The sequence below is a fragment of the Puntigrus tetrazona genome, unplaced genomic scaffold (genome assembly GCF_018831695.1).
Source record: "Puntigrus tetrazona isolate hp1 unplaced genomic scaffold, ASM1883169v1 S000000397, whole genome shotgun sequence".
NCBI lineage: Eukaryota > Metazoa > Chordata > Actinopteri > Cypriniformes > Cyprinidae > Puntigrus > Puntigrus tetrazona.
In genome coordinates, this window is record NW_025048050.1 from 1,012,501 (window position 1) to 1,030,850 (window position 18,350).

Here is an 18,350-nt window from a genome sequence, read left to right on the forward strand (position 1 = left end):
AAACACAATATTATAAATCATTAGTTAACATGAACTAAGAAAGAAGAATACTTCCACACCGTTTATTATCCTCACTTGATGCTAATTTCAACATTTACTAATGCATTATTAAAACCACGATGTTTCTTAACATTAGTTAATGCACTGTGAACTAATAGTTTTTAATAACTGAAGTTAACTAAGATGAATAAACACCGTAATGAATGCCCTGTTGATTGTTTGTTAGTTAATGCATGAAACAATGCCATCAAATGCTGTATTCCAGTTCAGCAGACTTTAAGTATAGTAAACAAAAAGTTTTATTAAGTGCATAATGTATTTGTAGTATTATACATATATAATAATGCATTTCAAATAGTTTTAATTATATTTATTTTTCACTAGGGACTCCTCACGAGAAGCATCTATGTTTCTACTTCATTCAAGTTCAATCAGAGGCCGGGATCTTTTTCTCACGATGTTTTAAATTTGCCGATAAATGTTTGGGGTCTTTGCCTTTCGTTGAAGACGACGCGACACAAAAGAAGCCACCGTTCAGATCAACTGCTCTTTCTCTCAAACGAAACCCCTAAAAAGTCTCCATTCGCCGCTGTCTAGGAGAACGCATGAAGATCTCGCCAGTGACTTTCAGTCATTTTTATTAGCTCCAGCTTTTCTTGTTCTCCTCGTCTCATCAAGAACCCCACTAATGGAGGTGATTAGCATGCGAGGGTGTTTACCGCCCGCCTCGACCCACGCCAAACAAACAAAGCTCTTCAAAGGCGCGAACGCACATGAATAATCCACCCTAAAGGTGACTCGCAATTAATTCAACATTCGCGGGACAGAAAAAAAAAAGAGAGCGGGGAAATAACTGAGCTGTCCGTAAACCGAGCGCGTAACAATCAATTTGAGTGGTTTGCCTAAGCGCCGCGCGTCTGTGGATGGAGCGAGGTTTTAATAAGCCTGACCTTTCGTAGGGAGGGGGCGATCGATAGTCCTAATAAAAAGGGCTTACCTGGCGTGTTCAGGAGCCGTGACTTCTTGCAGTGGTAGGAGAGCTCCTGCTCGCAGTGCTCCGCCTGGGTAATTATCGCCGGATCTGCTCCGGCGTCGCCGAATAGTTAAAGTGGGCTAAATGCTGATTCATCCCGGAGGACGCTTTTAATTTGGTGAGCTCCGTGTTATTATGTTGGATCACCATCCACGCTTTATCTGCGGGGAAAAGAGGGATTTGAACGATGAAAAGGCTGAAATGGCGACGTTTTCGCTCAGAGCTCCGTCCGTTTCACCCCGGGCGCAAGTCACGTGACCTCCAGAGAGTCACCAAGAACCTAAGGCTTGGGAAATAAACGAAAAAAAGACTGATGTTTCGTAATGATTCTACTTTTAAAATGCTGAAAGCGTGAACTAAAAGTCATCGTTATTGTCCGTTTTAATATTAAACGTCCTTAAATGAGAAAAAAAGAATATTTCTAATATTATTAGATGAATAAATATTACGTGAAATGATGAAATAAAAAGGCAGCAAATTAAATTAAAATGCAAGGTGAAAATATAAAAATATAAATACTGTAACTGTACATACGATTGCAAAATTATTATTAAAATGTATGTAATATTATTAAAATATTTACATTCAACTAAATAAACGTAAATACATGAATAAGTATATATATATATATATTTGAGACATTACTATAATAGTATTTTGTAATATATAATAGAATAAAAATGTAAAAGACAATTCTATTTAAAGTTATATTAAAACTAAACTAAAAATTTGTGCTGTCAAACGATTAATCACATTAAAACAAAAAGGTTTTTGTTTACATATTATATGTGCGTTATGTACTGTGTATATTGAGTATGTATATATACAAACACATGCATGCATATATTTAAGAAAAAAAATATTAAGTTTATATATATGTGATATATTTATATATGATAGAATTACATAGAAATATGATAGAAATACACAAATATTTTCTAAATGTATGCTGTATGTGTGTCTTTAGATGTACATAATAAATATATAGAATTGGATGTGATTAATCGCTTGACAGCACTAATAAAAATAATAATAATAAAAAAAAATTTAAAGTTTAGACCATTTAAACTAAAATGTAAAAAATTTAAATAACGGTACATTAATAACACTGATGTGAAATTGGATACAAAATGAGAAAATATGTACGTAATCGTGAGGAACCGCCTGGATGAAGAAGAAACGTCATTTTAGAGACGGTTACGAAGAAACACAAGACACTTGATCTTCAGAAGAAAACTGCTCTGATGAATCGCGCACAATAAGACCGGCAATGAGTATTAAGAGAGCCCATTTAAATTTCATATCGACTTTAACAAAGCAGAAGTGAGGAGGTGACGGGACGCTTTTCTAAAGAGCTTCTTCCGTGGCATCAGGCGGTAAAAGCCTTTCCCAGCTTTATTTGTGCGAGCGAACGTCAAAGCTGGATCTGTCGGCTCCCTCTAAAGTGTGTGTTTTTGGCGAGTGTCACAGCTGACTTCCTCCGCGGGGTGTGACACGGCGCGTGAAGGATCAAAAGCTGTGGATTAAAGTCCCAATTACGGAGTGTTTAAAGGGATTTAATCACTTGGGCTTCGCTGCGGGAGATTCACCTGACATGTTGCAGTAGATTAGTTGAGGTTTGATGGGGCCGCTTCCATCCACGTCGATGTAGTAGAAGCCTGACGTGTTTCCTTTGTGTTTGTACGCCTCACACGACGCCTCGTAAACGGCTGTAAACACAGAAGCAGAGATAATGAGGTGAAGATGTGTACGTTCAGCGCTGTGAATGATAACAGAGACGCTCTTCAACCCCTGTGTGTTCACACTTTCCTTCTGAGCATAAAGTTGAGATCCGTTCAAGAGACGTGTGAAAAACTCACATTAAAACATCCCTTTTTCTTTTCACACCCTGAAAAATGTTATTACATGTTAAACAGAACGGTCTATCTATCTATCTATCTATCTATCTATCTATCTATCTATCTATCTATCTATCTATCTATCTATCTATCTATCTGTCTGTCTGTCTGTCTATCTATCTATCTATCTATCTATCTATCTATCTATCTGTCTGTCTGTCTGTCTGTCTATCTATCTGTCTATCTGTCTGTCTGTCTGTCTGTCTATCTATCTATCTATCTAGCTGTCTGTCTATCTATCTATCTATCTGTCTGTCTGTCTGTCTGTCTGTCTGTCTATCTATCTATCTGTCTGTCTATCTATCTATCTATCTGTCTATCTGTCTATCTATCTATCTGTCTGTCTGTCTATCTGTCTGTCTATCTATCTATCTATCTATCTATCTATCTATCTGTCTGTCTGTCTATCTATCTATCTGTCTGTCTGTCTGTCTGTCTGTCTATCTATCTGTCTGTCTGTCTGTCTATCTGTCTGTCTGTCTGTCTGTCTGTCTATCTGTCTGTCTATCTATCTATCTATCTATCTGTCTGTCTGTCTATCTATCTGTCTGTCTGTCTATCTATCTATCTGTCTGTCTGTCTGTCTGTCTATCTATCTATCTGTCTGTCTGTCTATCTATCTGTCTGTCTATCTATCTGTCTGTCTGTCTATCTATCTGTCTGTCTATCTATCTATCTATCTGTCTGTCTGTCTGTCTGTCTGTCTATCTATCTATCTGTCTGCCTGTCTATCTATCTATCTATCTATCTATCTATCTATCTATCTATCTATCTATCTATCTGTCTGTCTATCTATCTATCTATCTATCTATCTGTCTGTCTGTCTGTCTATCTATCTATCTATCTATCTATCTATCTATCTATCTATCTATCTGTCTGCCTGTCTATCTATCTATCTATCTATCTATCTATCTATCTATATATATATATATATATATATATATATATATATATATATATATATATATATATATATATATGCATTATAATCTTAATCTAAACCTAAAATGTTAAATATTGCTCAGGAAAATAGACAAACCCATCTATAAAAACCTTCAGAATATAGATATGAATAAAACTGTGGAGAAACAAACGTGACTTTGAAGAAGTGATTTTCAAAGATATAATAAAAATGTACAATTCACAGCAAACAGTGCAATACAGTAAAAATAAATAAATACTTAAATAATAAAAAGGCTTTTTTATGTTTTCTTTCCAGTAGTCTAAAAGTGTACGTCGTGGTGTTACGCGAGGCAAACGCTGGGAATCGTATTTGTTTTGTGAAACGGAGGCAGTGTTTCATCTGAAGTGTGCCGCCATCAATTTTGCACGCGCTCAGGCAAACGAAGCAGCTTTAATTGTGGCCATCTGCATCTGTTTCGTGGCTCTGAATTCACGATGTAACATAAGCGGGGAAGTTAACTATCTATTAAGGTGCTTAGGGAGGAAATGGATTACTGTAGGTTTCGCTTTCGAGGAAAATAATTACAATCTATATGCAATCTGTTTCATATTTTAAACGCATGAGATAGAAGAGAATTATTATGGCGGACAAATTTGAGATTAAGAGAACTAATAAAGCTTTATAACAGGCCCAGAATTGTAATTTATATATATATAAGCACACACCCTTGCATATTGTGTAAAAAATGCTGTTTGTTTAATTTTAATTGGTAATATATTTTTCATTGAAAGCAAAACTAGACTAATCAGCTTCTATTATATGTATAATTGTTTATTTGTTATTATAAATATATATTTGTGTGGACAGATTTTAAAATAACCTGATCACAAGCCTAGTAATAAAAATAAATAATAAATAAATAAATAAATAAAAGTATTATTATTTTCCTTAAAAGCCTAAATAATAATAATAATAATATTTCACATTAATTTTTTTATTAATTATAAATTTATACAAATAAATTGTATATATTTTTACATATTTATTTAAAATCTAATATCTGTCTAAACACCTGGAGAATTTTACTTAGTTTCAATTTCAATTTTGTTGGCATCAAGGCCCCGTTAAACCCATATAAATAAATCTAAAACAGAGAAAGTGCTCATATATTCAGCTACAGTGCTGCAAAGAAAAATGTCCTTTGATTTTTTAAACCTCAAACGCTCCTCTGACTGACAGCAGCTTTCTGTGAGATCTAATTATGGGGCCGCTCTATAAAGTCCCTCTCAATAACGCTCACCCTTTAAAACAGCTCAAGTGTGAACATCTTAAATGCAGCCGCCATTAAACATTTGAGTGACGTGTGCTTCATTTCAGCCCAAATCTGTTCCACTCTCTCTTACGGCACCAAAAGCGGTCTTTTCACTTCATCGAGGGCCGTGTAACTCCGTAAGCGCGTGTAAAGCCGGAGCTCTGCAGCTAATGAGCGTCGTGTTTTATATTGTTTCCTTACAGGCCTCATATCGTGAGAGATTCGATCTCGCTTGAGGTGAGCGCTCGACATGAGCTGAAAATATATATGTTTCAGACCGCGCCAGATACCAAAACTACTGTAGGCTGCAAAGGATGCAATTAATCACGAACACATCTATAAGTGATCGAGCACGATGCATTCGTGCTTTTATGCAATTTGAGGCATCTTAAGCGGCATCTAAAATTTGCAGACGGACAAATATGAATTGCTAGCAGCCTGATAAGATCATTTAAATGTATTTAAAGCCTTTGATTTAAAAAAATACTGCATATTTCAAAATAAAAGCTAAATTGTGCTCTTGGAAAAAAATAAGTGTCAAGCACCGAACAGAAACAGAAACGCTGGGACTATTAAGTAAATATATCAATATTTCCCCTAAAAGCCCTAACAGATGCTGTTCAGTGTATGAACAAGCTTATTAAACTTAATATGGACGTGAATGCATGCTGTTGTTCTGTTCAAAATATCAAAATCGATCCATGTTGATTTGGCGCTCCGTAATTGAGGAACTGATTATCACTGTGAGGCTAAACGGTGTCAAAGTCCCTGAATCAGTGCGCTCTTACAGCTGTGGCAGGTCGCTCCGCTGTAGCCCGTGGCAGAACAGTTGCAGTGAAACGTGCTCCACGACTGCGAGCATCTCCCTCCGTGTTCACAGCGACTCGGCGAGCATCTGGCGAAAAAACAGGACATGAAAGATCACTTTTGATGAGCGATCCCAAGGACAATCAGATACACTGAAGCGCAGTCGTTTCGCGTTACACATGCAGCCCTCTGTGGGCGAAAACCTTGCTGTTGGCTTTATCTGATCCCGATGCGGGAAACAGAGACGCTGCTCTTTTACTGACATATAGGACGAACGCTGACAGTATGCAAATCACAGGCAATATGGAGGCTGGCTTCCACCACGAAACACAAAAAATGCTACCAAATGGACTTTTTTCATTTCACGGTTCTGACTTATTGCTCTCAATGGCGACTTTATATCTCCCAATTCAGATTAGGCTTTATTCTGAGGTGTCCTGGTTATATTAATTGCAGTAACTACATGTACTTACTGTATGATTGGTGTTAGTTGCATATAATGCATTGTTATTATAATAGTGAGTGCGTGCAACACGTGCAATAAAGTGTTACCAAAAGACTAACGGGGTGCTTTGTTTCACAGAAGAAATTACTAGCATTGTGTTATTTATGTTTTGAATGTTTTTCACATAAAGCATCGCTTTGGAAGAGAGAGGTAACTTGCCCGATGTCTGCTTCATTATTATAATCAGACATCTTTATCTACTGCAGGTAAGGAACCGGTTTCATTCAGATAGAAGCATGAGCACTGAGCAACGGGTTTTCAGATGTTACATGGAGAAATGCACGAAACTATTAACCAAAAAGAGATTACATTGTTACTTAGTGCTGTATTTCTACATGCAACTTCATTTGCATAAGGGAGTCTTAACTATAAAAGCATGCAAAGCCTTTAATATGCGCCAAAAATTAAGTTCTCATACACCTCACAGAACCTGCAAAGCATTAATAATTAAGTAAAACGAGGGATCATAAAAATTGCATGTTGCCTTTCTATTTAGCACTGCCCTGAAAAGCTATTAATGAACCTATTAAGCTTAAATGATGAACTTTTGCAGGGTTTATGCAGGTTTTTGGCACAGAGACCCTGGATCAACACGACGTCCTGAAGCGAGGACACGCACACACACACACACACACACACGCTGTGGCATGCTGAACTTTAATACCTTGTGTTAGAGGTTTCATCACACCATTAACCTCAAGATTGACTTAGCAAACACCGCTAATAATCATTTCTGCCACGACGCCTTGATTTAGAAGCTATAAAGTTTTGCTGAGAGCAAAGCAAGGTTAACCAGTGACCACAAACACCTTCCAGTCTCCCTCTGAAAGCGACTCCTTTCTAGTCATCTCACAACGCCCTTGCCTGAGCCGAAAAAACAATTCCCAGCCTCTCCCAGCTCCCTCGGGATGATCTGCATGCTCGTGTTACCAGCGCTCGCTTTACAGTCCGCATCTTTCACCAGATTTCCATTTGTGACCACAACGATGGTCTAAGAAGAGCCGTTCAAACGCTCTTTGTGCTTTCGCCGGTCGGGACAGATACACTCTCCGCTCGGTTTCACGCTTTGTAGCTTTATAATCGGAACAGGATCAGTGTGTGTCTTTCATTCTGCGCTTCAAACCGCGCTTTTTGGCGGCGCACGCGCCGCGGCATACTGAGAGCGCGACTCTTTGCTGGCGGCGGTCCCGTCGCAGGGACGCAGGGCTTCACACGGACCGCGCCGCGGCCGGACTCCTCTGTTCTCCTGTAATCTGCCACCGCAAGTAACGATCAGACACACACACACACACACACACACACGCTGCTGAGAGAAACACACAGAAAGGATAAACGCGAGCACGGCTTTCCAAACGGTTGCGTTTGCTCTGACGAGAGGAGCTGAGATGAATACACATGAAGACTTTAAATGGGTCTACTATAACTATAGTCCTACTTCTGCTGAAATACAATTTAAAGAAAGAGTTCATCCAAAAGGGAACTTTTTTCCGTAGTAGGGAAAGAAAATACCACGGAAGTCAATGGTGACCGAAACAGCCTGGTTGCAAACGTTCTTCAAAATCTTCCTTTGTGTTCGGAGAAGAAACCCGTACAGGTTTGGAAGTCCTCGAGTTTTTTGGGTGAACTATTCCTTTAAAATAACAGTTTTTATGCGATTCATTTATTTCAGCGATCGCAGCTGTATTTTCAGCATCATCACTCCAGTCTTCGGTGTCACGAGGTCCTTCAGAAATCATAATAATATACTGATTGGCTGCTTAATAAACATAATTATTGGTGTTGGACTCTGTTCCATATTTCATTTCCATATGGAGGCCATGCTACATTATGTTCTTAAATGTTTTGACAAGAAAGAGCATTTATTTGAAATATATATTCTGACCAATTATCTTAAATCCTTAGAACATTATTATTTTCTGTACTGCCACTCCTGATCAATTTAGTACATCTTCGCTGAATACGAATATTCAGTAACACTTTACAATAAGGTTCATTAGTTAACAACAATAGTTAATCTGAACTAAGAATAATACTATTAAAATCACAAGTTGTTAACATAGGTTAATGCAACATATATAGATAGATAGATAGATAGATAGACAGATAGACAGATAGATAGATATATAGATAGATAGATAGATAGATAGATAGACAGATAGATAGACAGATAGATAGACAGATAGATAGATAGAGATAGACAGAGATAGATAGACAGATAGATAGATAGATAGACAGATAGATAGATAGATAGACAGATAGATAGACAGATAGATAGATAGATAGACAGATAGATAGATAGACAGATAGATAGATAGAGATAGACAGAGATAGATAGACAGATAGATAGATAGATAGACAGACAGACAGACAGATAGATAGATAGATAGATAGATAGATAGATAGATAGATAGATAGTTAGTTAATATAGTAACTAATGATAGACAAATGACACCTGTTACCAAATATTCATTTCTTTTTGAAGTGTAATGTTAGTCAGGGTTTATTGCAGTAGATAAATAGATATATATATAGATAGACAGATAGATAGACAGATAGATAGATAGAGATAGACAGAGATAGATAGACAGATAGATAGATAGATAGACAGACAGACAGACAGACAGACAGATAGATAGATAGATAGATAGATAGATAGATAGATAGATATAGATAGATAGATAGTTAGTTAATACAGTAACTAATGATAACAAATGACACCTGTTACCAAATATTCATTTCTTTTGAAGTGTAATGTTAGTCAGGGTTTATTGCAGTGCAAAACGTTTTAAACGACCTTTTTATAACTTCTCTCTGCGGCGCTTAGGACAGAAACTAAATGTGTTAGAGCAAGCCATTCATTTTTCATGAAAGACTACGAAGGCAGACATTATTTTTAGAATAACATGCACTGATTTCACAATAAGACATAAACATGTCTAAATAAAGTAAACGGGGCCAAATTTCAACCCATGTTGACTTTAAATAAAATTGGACAGATGTTTTTTTAAGAAATGAGGTCTGGGCTAATGAATAAGGGTTGACATCTGGGAGTATGATATTCCTCTAGCATCTCAGCCTGAAGGACACATCAGCTGGGAGACCGGAGATGACACACAAATATAAGAAACAAACTAGAAAACTAGCAGTTTAGGTGTCCGAACAGTTGCCTGTGTTCTGCAAGAAAAACCAATCACAATTCGGCAAGCTGCATATAAACTATGACCGCTTTTCTAAAGGAAACATGCAAGAAAGAAGCCCCAAGAGAACTCGAACGACCACACGATGCAAAAAAACGCTTCTCTAGCTTTGTTTTCAGCCAAAACATCCCGAAATTCTTAAATAAAGAAGATTTTATAAAGAAGTACAATTATAGTCTATCGTTGAAAAATCTAAGGACATCGCTGTGAGATACATTTTCAGTAAATGTACATCAAAAGGAGATTTTAAAATTCTATTTAATTCTATTTCCCGAACAGAGCTTCAGTCTTAAAACGTATAAATTCAGTAAAAACAGATTAAAAATAATCGGTAACACTATAATAACTGCATGCTATGAATGGTGAGGATTAGTAAAAAATCAGTTCATACTTTATAAAGCATTGATCCAACATTAATAGTCATTAGAAAGCAGTTTATAAACACATCCTTGTTCTTGATTTATAAGCAGATTTATTATAAAGCAGATTTAAAAGCTCCTAACAGAAAAAAATGCATTTATTAACACACTAAGAAACTATTATCATGTGTCTAAATAAGATTTATTAACATACATTTGAATTAGACTTTCTAAATAATCTTATTAAACACTGACTGCTCCTAAACAACTGGTTTGTAAATATGATAAATTGATCATTAATAAAGCATGAAAATATAATTATTAAACTTTATATATATGCTCACTAACAAGGCATATTAAAGTTGGTTATTAAATGATTTCTAAAGGATGAATTGCGTGTTTACTAATGCTTACCTAAGGATGCACAGCGTGCCGTTTGAAAGGAGACGGCGTGTTTTGTGGTGAAGGAAATCGGAGGAATTTCAGTGAGTTTCATGAACAATAAAACCCGACATAAACCCCCCCCCGCCTCTGCTGCAGGACACAAGAGAAAATAAATCAGCTGAAGCTGAATGCGTGCGAGGAGAGCGAGCTCCGAGCAGCAGCTTGACGGCGTCGAGACGCAGCGCCCTTCGCGTCGCTCCTCGATACTCAGCCCTCCTCGACAGCAGCCAAAGGTCGCGCGGCGTGACCCTAATCACAGAGAGGTGACAGCCGCCGGCGGCCCGCTGAGCTCGAGTCATCTCGTGAAAGACAAGTGCAGCAGGTGCGGGGAAACCTGACGGACTCGCACCTCCAGCCTGGGGGGGGGGGTCAAAGGTCAAGCGGAGGGAATTAGGACGGACAGAAGCCAGGCCAATGATGCGACCTTCAGCCGACCTCATCAGCAGAAAACAGCGGGAAGAGAGATGCAAACATGCGGCGCTTCGTTTTGGAGTTCGCCCAATCATTCATTTGATTCGCTAAAAAACCGTGCTCGCTTTCCTGCAACTCAAGGCGTAGGGAGTTCGTTTAGGCGTCGCATTTGGAGAGATGTAGCTTGCTCGGCAATGGATGCTCTGGAGTGAATGGGTGCCGTCGGAGCGGTGACATCTGGAGGAGACAAAAGCTGTGGGGTTGTATGAAGGAAATCCAATCCACATGTTTTAACATTACTCCCGAGTCCTTGATTCATAATAACGATTCCTTTAGTGAACACACACCAGTCTGGACTGTTTTGGCTCGTAATTGGTTCTCGATCCGTGCAGATTTCTCTCCTGATTCAGACTGTATGATTGTAATACAATAAAAAGCTTTAAAGATTTACATTTTAGCCAGACGCGATGGCTTGAAGTTAAAAACGTCTTAATGATGGATTGGTTTCTTACAAGCCTGCGGCTTTTGTTTTCTCAGACTCTCATTCTGACGGCACCCATTCACTGCTCAGTAGGGCACAAAAAAAATCATAATTCTCGTACATTCCCTTGAAATTGTATTTGCAATAACAATTATGATAATTACAAATGACATCGAATGAGGTTCACACCATTGCTTGAAGCAACGGAATGCCATATTTTTAGATGAAAACAGAAAAGCTATAGTATTAAGTCTCAAATGTGAACTGTACGCCACATTGGTTTCTTCTTTAAATAAAAAAAGTGAAAGTATGCACAGTATTATAACGCTATACTAAAAATGTAAAAAAAGGAAAAGCACACAGAATAAAACTTTTGAACGATTTATTGCCGCTTTGAATGATTGTGTAATTGTAATTGGGATTGGGAATTCAATTAATTGAAATGCTACATTTCTCCAAATCTAATGAAGAAAGAAACTCATGGCCTGAGGATGAGCACATTTTCCGTAAATGCCATTTTTGAGTAAATGATTCCTTTAAAGCTGTCGATACTAAACTAAAGAGCTTATAAGACAAAACAAACCTAAAGCAATTTCTTGTTTCGTGGATCAGTTCGGAGTTCCACAGTTTACGACATTTTACTGTAACTGTATGGCAGCGACATCAAAAACAGCTTTTTAAAATGCGGAAAGCACGCTGAACTTTACTGGATGTTTGGATAGGAACGTTTGATCATTGTTTAATGAATTACTGCTGCCGTGATCAACGCAAAGTGCATAAAACATCAAAACAACTAATTCTTGCTTTAGGTGGCTGCTAAAAGCGCAGTGTTAATTGCAGCAGGCAAACGATGCTGAGTTTGGTGAATACGCCTCAAGACTAATTTGCATACAAAGGAGGGCGTGTTTGTGCTGAAAAGAAGGAAAAAGACTTCATTTACTGTACAGACTCATGACGCAGCACTGCTTGAGCTTTTCACGCATTACATTCAAGTGCAGCAATCAGACTGTGTTCTTTATTATTATTGTTATTATTATTATTATGGTCATATATATATATATATATCAACTAAACAAAAAAAAAAAGCTTGTTTTGTTTTTATAGGGCTGCACGATTAATCAAAAAAAAAAAAAAAAAAAAAATATATATATATATATATATATATATATATATATATATATATATGTGTATATAATATATATTATAATATATAATATATATATATATATATATATATATATATATATATATATATATATATATATATATATATATATTGTTTTGTTATAAAGACTCCAGATGCTTCAATGATGAATAATATCCTGTAAAAATATGGAAATTTAATGTCAACTATGTGCAATTATGTAGTCAACCAACTTATTACGTGAGGTTTTTGAGTCTCAGCTTATAGTAAAAACTGTAAAAATTTTCAAGTTTCAAGTTTCAAAAAGTTTCAAAATACAATTTATTTCTGTGACCAAAGCCGTATTTTCAGAAATCATCCTAATATACTGATTCGCTGCTCAAGAAACATTTCTGATTTGTATCAATGTTGAACACAGTTGTGCTGCCCAGTATTGTTGTGGACAATGAAACATTTTATTTCCCGTAATTCTCTGATGACCAGAAAAAATGCAAGTTATTTGAAATGGAAATCTTTTGTAACGTTTTACTTGTCTTTACACTTTTGAAAATGAGCTTTTGTGAAGTGACACAGATCTAAATGAATGAAAGTTTTAAATCTGAATGTGTACCGTGTATAAAGTTATGGTCTCTCTGAGTCATTGAAACGAGTCCTGTTTTAATACCCAATCCCACGCTGTTTCATGATGGCGTCAGCGTGAAACCTGTTGGTCTGAATGAAAATGCTAATTGATTCTTCACCACCAGGTGGCGCTTTTAGAGCCGTTTCCCGATAACGGCTGTACACTAAGCAGCACCGAACTAATCAGACATTACAGGCATGATGGGATGAAAATGAGAGCAAAGGAGGAATCGTAATGTAAACATAAATGCACATTATTAGACAATGAGCGTGTTTTTCGGCCTCGCGTGCATCAACCTGTAGTTTACGAAACCATCACTCATAATAGGGCCACTTAAAAAAAAAACAAGCTAGGAAAACCCTGCTGAATAAATGCAAATGTAGCAGTGACACCGGAATACAAGTGCACTAGATAAACGCAAAAAGAAATTAGCGCAGGACGGGTGGATGATAAGCGGGCGGTAGATCAGGAAACACTGCAGAACGGGACAGCGAGCGAAGAAAGGCAGTTCTGCATAAACACAAAACACAGGATCTGTGGGCATGAGGCTCTTTTTACCGCCGTGAGAGGACTTGAATGGGCGCGACTCAATGGCACTTCACACTCATTACCTCTTTTGTTTGGTTTCTTTTCGCGGCTATGCGCTCCTTAAGGTAAGCGGGCATGCTCCTGTAGGAAAAGCCTCGGATCAATAACGCCATTGGCTCTTGAAACTGCTGGGGCGGGACTTCCTGCCGGAGCTGAGGAGGAGCGCGAGTGTGGACAGAGCAGAAACTCCTCTTTATTCGGTCCATTATTCACCTTTACTGTAACACTCACTCGGCACTCCTCCGCGTCCCTGGAAAACAAAGCTGCTTCCTCGGGTGCCACCTCAACGCCGCAAATCTTCAGGGCGGAAAAACTCGTTCAGAAACGCTGTAAGTAACATCTTCTTGGAAATACGGGTTATTCTGAATCCGCTCTTGCAAAAACGATAAATAAACACAAAGAATAAAAAGCCCTCCAAAAGTTGGAGATACCTTAGAAAAGTGGGATTTTGGACAATATCGGCTAATTATGCAGAGACAACGATTCATAAAATATCAGCAGTTTATTGAAGCGTTGGCTTGATATATTACTCAAGCCTCCTGAAGGATTGTCCAGAGGCTGGGCGCTTCTCACGGACGTCACGGTCCAGTTCCTCCAAGAGGAGCTCAACTTTATCAGGTGTATATTGACATTATTACGTAATTCAAATGAAAATGATTACCGCTGGTCTTCAGTGGTAATGTGAAGCTGCCTGAGCGCACAGAATCTGCACCAAAAAATGATACGGATTTCTGCTGATATCATCACAACCACACTTTGTCTGGGGTGTTTTTAAACCTTGTGAAGTCAAGTGTGTAATCGTGCATAAACGAAAGCGTCAAATAAATAAAAGATTTATTCTAATGCATGTATTTGGTCGTTAATATCTTGTGCTTCAGACAGAAAACTGTTAAATTCATTAGAAGTTGGATGCTTCAATGATCAATCTATTATGAAAGAAAAATAGTCATAATATTTTTTTTAATTAATTATTAAAAGTCTGTTCTGATGGGACAGCAGTGTCAGATTCAGGAACTAACTATAAAAAAATATAAAAGAGAAAAATAAAAGAATGTAAACAATATAATTAGTGCTAATCGCATCCAAAATGAAAGTTTTTGTTTACATAATATATGTGTTATGTACTGTGTATATTTATTATGTATATATAAATACACACAAAATATTTACAATCTTTTACATGTATGTGTATTTACACAAATATTATATCATATGTAAATATATATATAAAAAGTTTATAAATATATTTAAAATATTTAAATATATTTAAAAAAAGTTTATATATATATATATATATATATATATATATATATATATATATACATATATATATATAACTTTTTTTATATATAACTGGCAGATTTATATATAAACTTTTTTTTATTTTTAAGCGATTAATACGCACACTAACCATTTCCTACCATATATTTGCTTGTTGAAATCAAGAAGACAATTTTGACAATTTCAAGGCCTTAGATGCTTCAATGATCACAATTTTCTGAAAATAAAATATTTCCTAGTTTTTAGAGCAAGTCATTGTTCTTCAAGCCAGTTCGCGATGTTTCAGAAAAATGCGGCCATGATCAGGAAAACAAAGCGAATATGAAATAAATAAATGACTGCAGCCTTTACATTTGGTGCGTTCTCAGAATCAAAAGGCTTGGCGTTTATTTCAGTAATCGATCAATGTATCACACTAGAAGATGGCAGGTCCTTCATACAGTATCGATGCGTATAAAGAGTGTGAAAGTGGGCGCGTGCGCTAGTCTTTTTCTACTGGAGATCATTACAAGCTCAACTTTAGACTTCCAGACGTATTATCTTTGATGGGGTTTAATAAAGCGCTCTGGCCCTTGGGTTCACACGGGCCGCGTGTAAAGACAGTGATAGCCGCTGCCAGCCCATAATTCTTAGTTATGGCCAGCGATTTTATTCGAGCTCAACCTACAGGCCTTCAGCCGAGGTAATAACCCTCGCAGTGGAGCTGCAGTTTCTGCATGGAGCGAGAGAGGAGCGATAATGAGGCGAGCTTCGTTCAAACCGCCGTGGCGCCACGCTTGAGCAGCATCCTGTTCATATCAAGAAGCGGTGATTAGTCAAATATAATGTAGTGTCTGGTACATACAGTTAATGAAAACTAAAATTAAAACCATTAAAAAATGTATTACTTGAAATGAAATAAAAATTATGTTTATAAAATTTTAAATGCATTTTTTTATGTGATACACTAAGATAACTCAAACTAAAACTAAAAACTAAATATTTCCTTAATAAAAACATAAACTACTACGAGTGACAAAAACAAACGATAAAATGACCATTACATTTCAAACACATTTTTTTAAATTAAAAAGAAACATTGTAATGCCACACAGAAAAGCTGGTCCAAATTCTACAACAATAATTAAATGCAAAATTTAGAAAAAATCTAATATAAAAACAAATAAGTAGAGACTGAAATAATATTATAATATTTTCTTTAATATTATATAATATTATAATATATATATATATATATATATATATATATATATTATATTATTACAATAAAATTATATAATATAATATTCTATAATTTTTTTACTTAATTTCTTTAGTGTAAAGAATAAAACATGTATATTAATTCAGAGAATTGTTAAATATACACTTCTTTACATGTCAGAAAATTACATTTATCAGTGTTATTAAATTAACATTTGTGTTTTTACAATAACAAAGCGTGAACTTATATATAACAAATATTTTAGTTCTGTCAAACCATTCATAATATAATATATTTATGTATACTGTAAATATATTATATACATATTATATATATATATATATATATATATATATATATATATAAATGCATGTATATAATTAAGAAAAAAGTTTTTATATAAAAGTATTTATACATCTTATAATTTATACCACTATACATATAAATCCATGAATATATTTTTAAAATATATATGCATTTTATAAATACCTGTACACACACACACGTGATAAGTAAGCAAAGCTATTATTTGGAATGCATTTAATCATTTGATAACACAAATAATCAAAAAATTTAAAATAATTGTAAAAACAGATGTCCTTAACAAGCCGTGCAATTTGAGATATTCATGCCACGAACAGCGCAGAAGCGATCACTGACTATATGCTGCAATAGCTTTGCAAACATCACTAAAAACACAATAAACCGTTTAAACAAACAAGCAAACAGCAATCCCAGAAGTCTTACAGTAGCGACAGGCGAAAGCGGGACCTTTCAGAGCATAAGCGAGAACCCAGAGCGGCGGCAAACACAATATTCACTGGAGCGCCTCGGCTTTCCCTTCACTCCGTCGGCCATCAAACACACAGAAGAAAAGAGCTGTCCACAAAAACAGACTCGCCGCGCTCTCAAAGAAACAGAGCAGGGTCAGGCGGGCAGAAACACAATCACTAGGCAGTATGCACTGTTTGTTAGGTCTAGTATGACACACTGCACTAGGTGCGCACTAGCCCGCCTGATGTTTGAGAACAACGTGGACTTGGCAGAACAGCATCTCCTTTTTAGCCTCGTCAATGGAAAACACAGTCCTCTCTCTTTATTCCTGCGTGTTTAATCAACGTCAAACTTGAAATCGATTTTTGACTATTTTTTAAAAAGGTTTAATGCAAAGCGCCACGAGTCACCATTATGTGCATATTTAAGAGCTCATTTAAAAACGCAGCTGGGTGTGAAAAAATAAAATAAAAATAAAATAAAATAAAATAAAATACAAAAAAATGTAAACACAAAAATATAAACACAAAAATATTAAGAGAGTTACAAAGGTATAATGCAGCATAAAAGTAAGTATTAAATGTTTGTAATGATAAAAGTGATCAGAAGTGATTCAGTAATGAAATAGTGAATATTTGATAGTATTTTACACTTTGAACTGCATAATGCTATGCAAAAATAAAGAAATCTCTGATATTGGCGGATATTAATTCATACAATTATTATTATTATGTTTAAAATAAATTATAAAACATTTATATTAATAAAAATATATACAAAAATATAATTGCATTTATAATATAAAAAGTAATAATAATAATACAATTATATTTCGTAAGCATCTTCAGTTTTAAACCGTTTTAAATTCGAAAATATTACTTTTTTATCATTTCAAATCAAATGAATGCCTTAAAAACTCCTTAACAAGCAGAATTTAAGATAGCATTCACGTCACAGCGATGCAAAATACTGTTAAACAACAAATAAAGTGAGTCCAGAAGCAGTTTTTGCGTGCCGCATGACCTTTCCAACTAAACTGGGAACAAAAAGTTGCATTTATAAAATGCAAAAAGTAAGCGATTGCGATCGATCGGATGGATAAATATTTAAATGAGGGCAGTTTCTCCCGAGGCTTATCATCTGCTTCTTTCAGCCAATCGGTATTCAGCGCCGTTTCTCCGGCTAATTCATCTCTGCTTTAACGTAATCGGCCGAACACATATATTTAGCGAGGATGAAAATGTAAAGCCTAAAGCGCTTACCTGTCGAATGATCCCACACATGTCCATCTGCAGCTGCGCTGAAATTCCCAAACAGCATCTGCTGCACTCGAATGAGGTCAGCACAGCGCTGTCCGTCGGATGAGGACGCATGCATCCTTGGAAAACA

General features: G+C 36.1%; 1 protein-coding gene across 1 annotated transcript in view; it reads right to left on the reverse strand.

The window, feature by feature from the left end:
• Positions 1–6,062, reverse strand: part of cntnap3 (contactin associated protein family member 3) — a 34,884-nt gene extending 28,822 nt beyond the window's left edge. The window contains 4 exon segments of the mRNA XM_043231626.1: positions 998–1,075; positions 1,078–1,194; positions 2,623–2,742; positions 5,936–6,062. Of these exon segments, the coding sequence (XP_043087561.1) occupies positions 998–1,075; positions 1,078–1,194; positions 2,623–2,742; positions 5,936–6,062 (442 nt within the window).
• Positions 6,063–18,350: the final 12,288 nt, after the last annotated feature.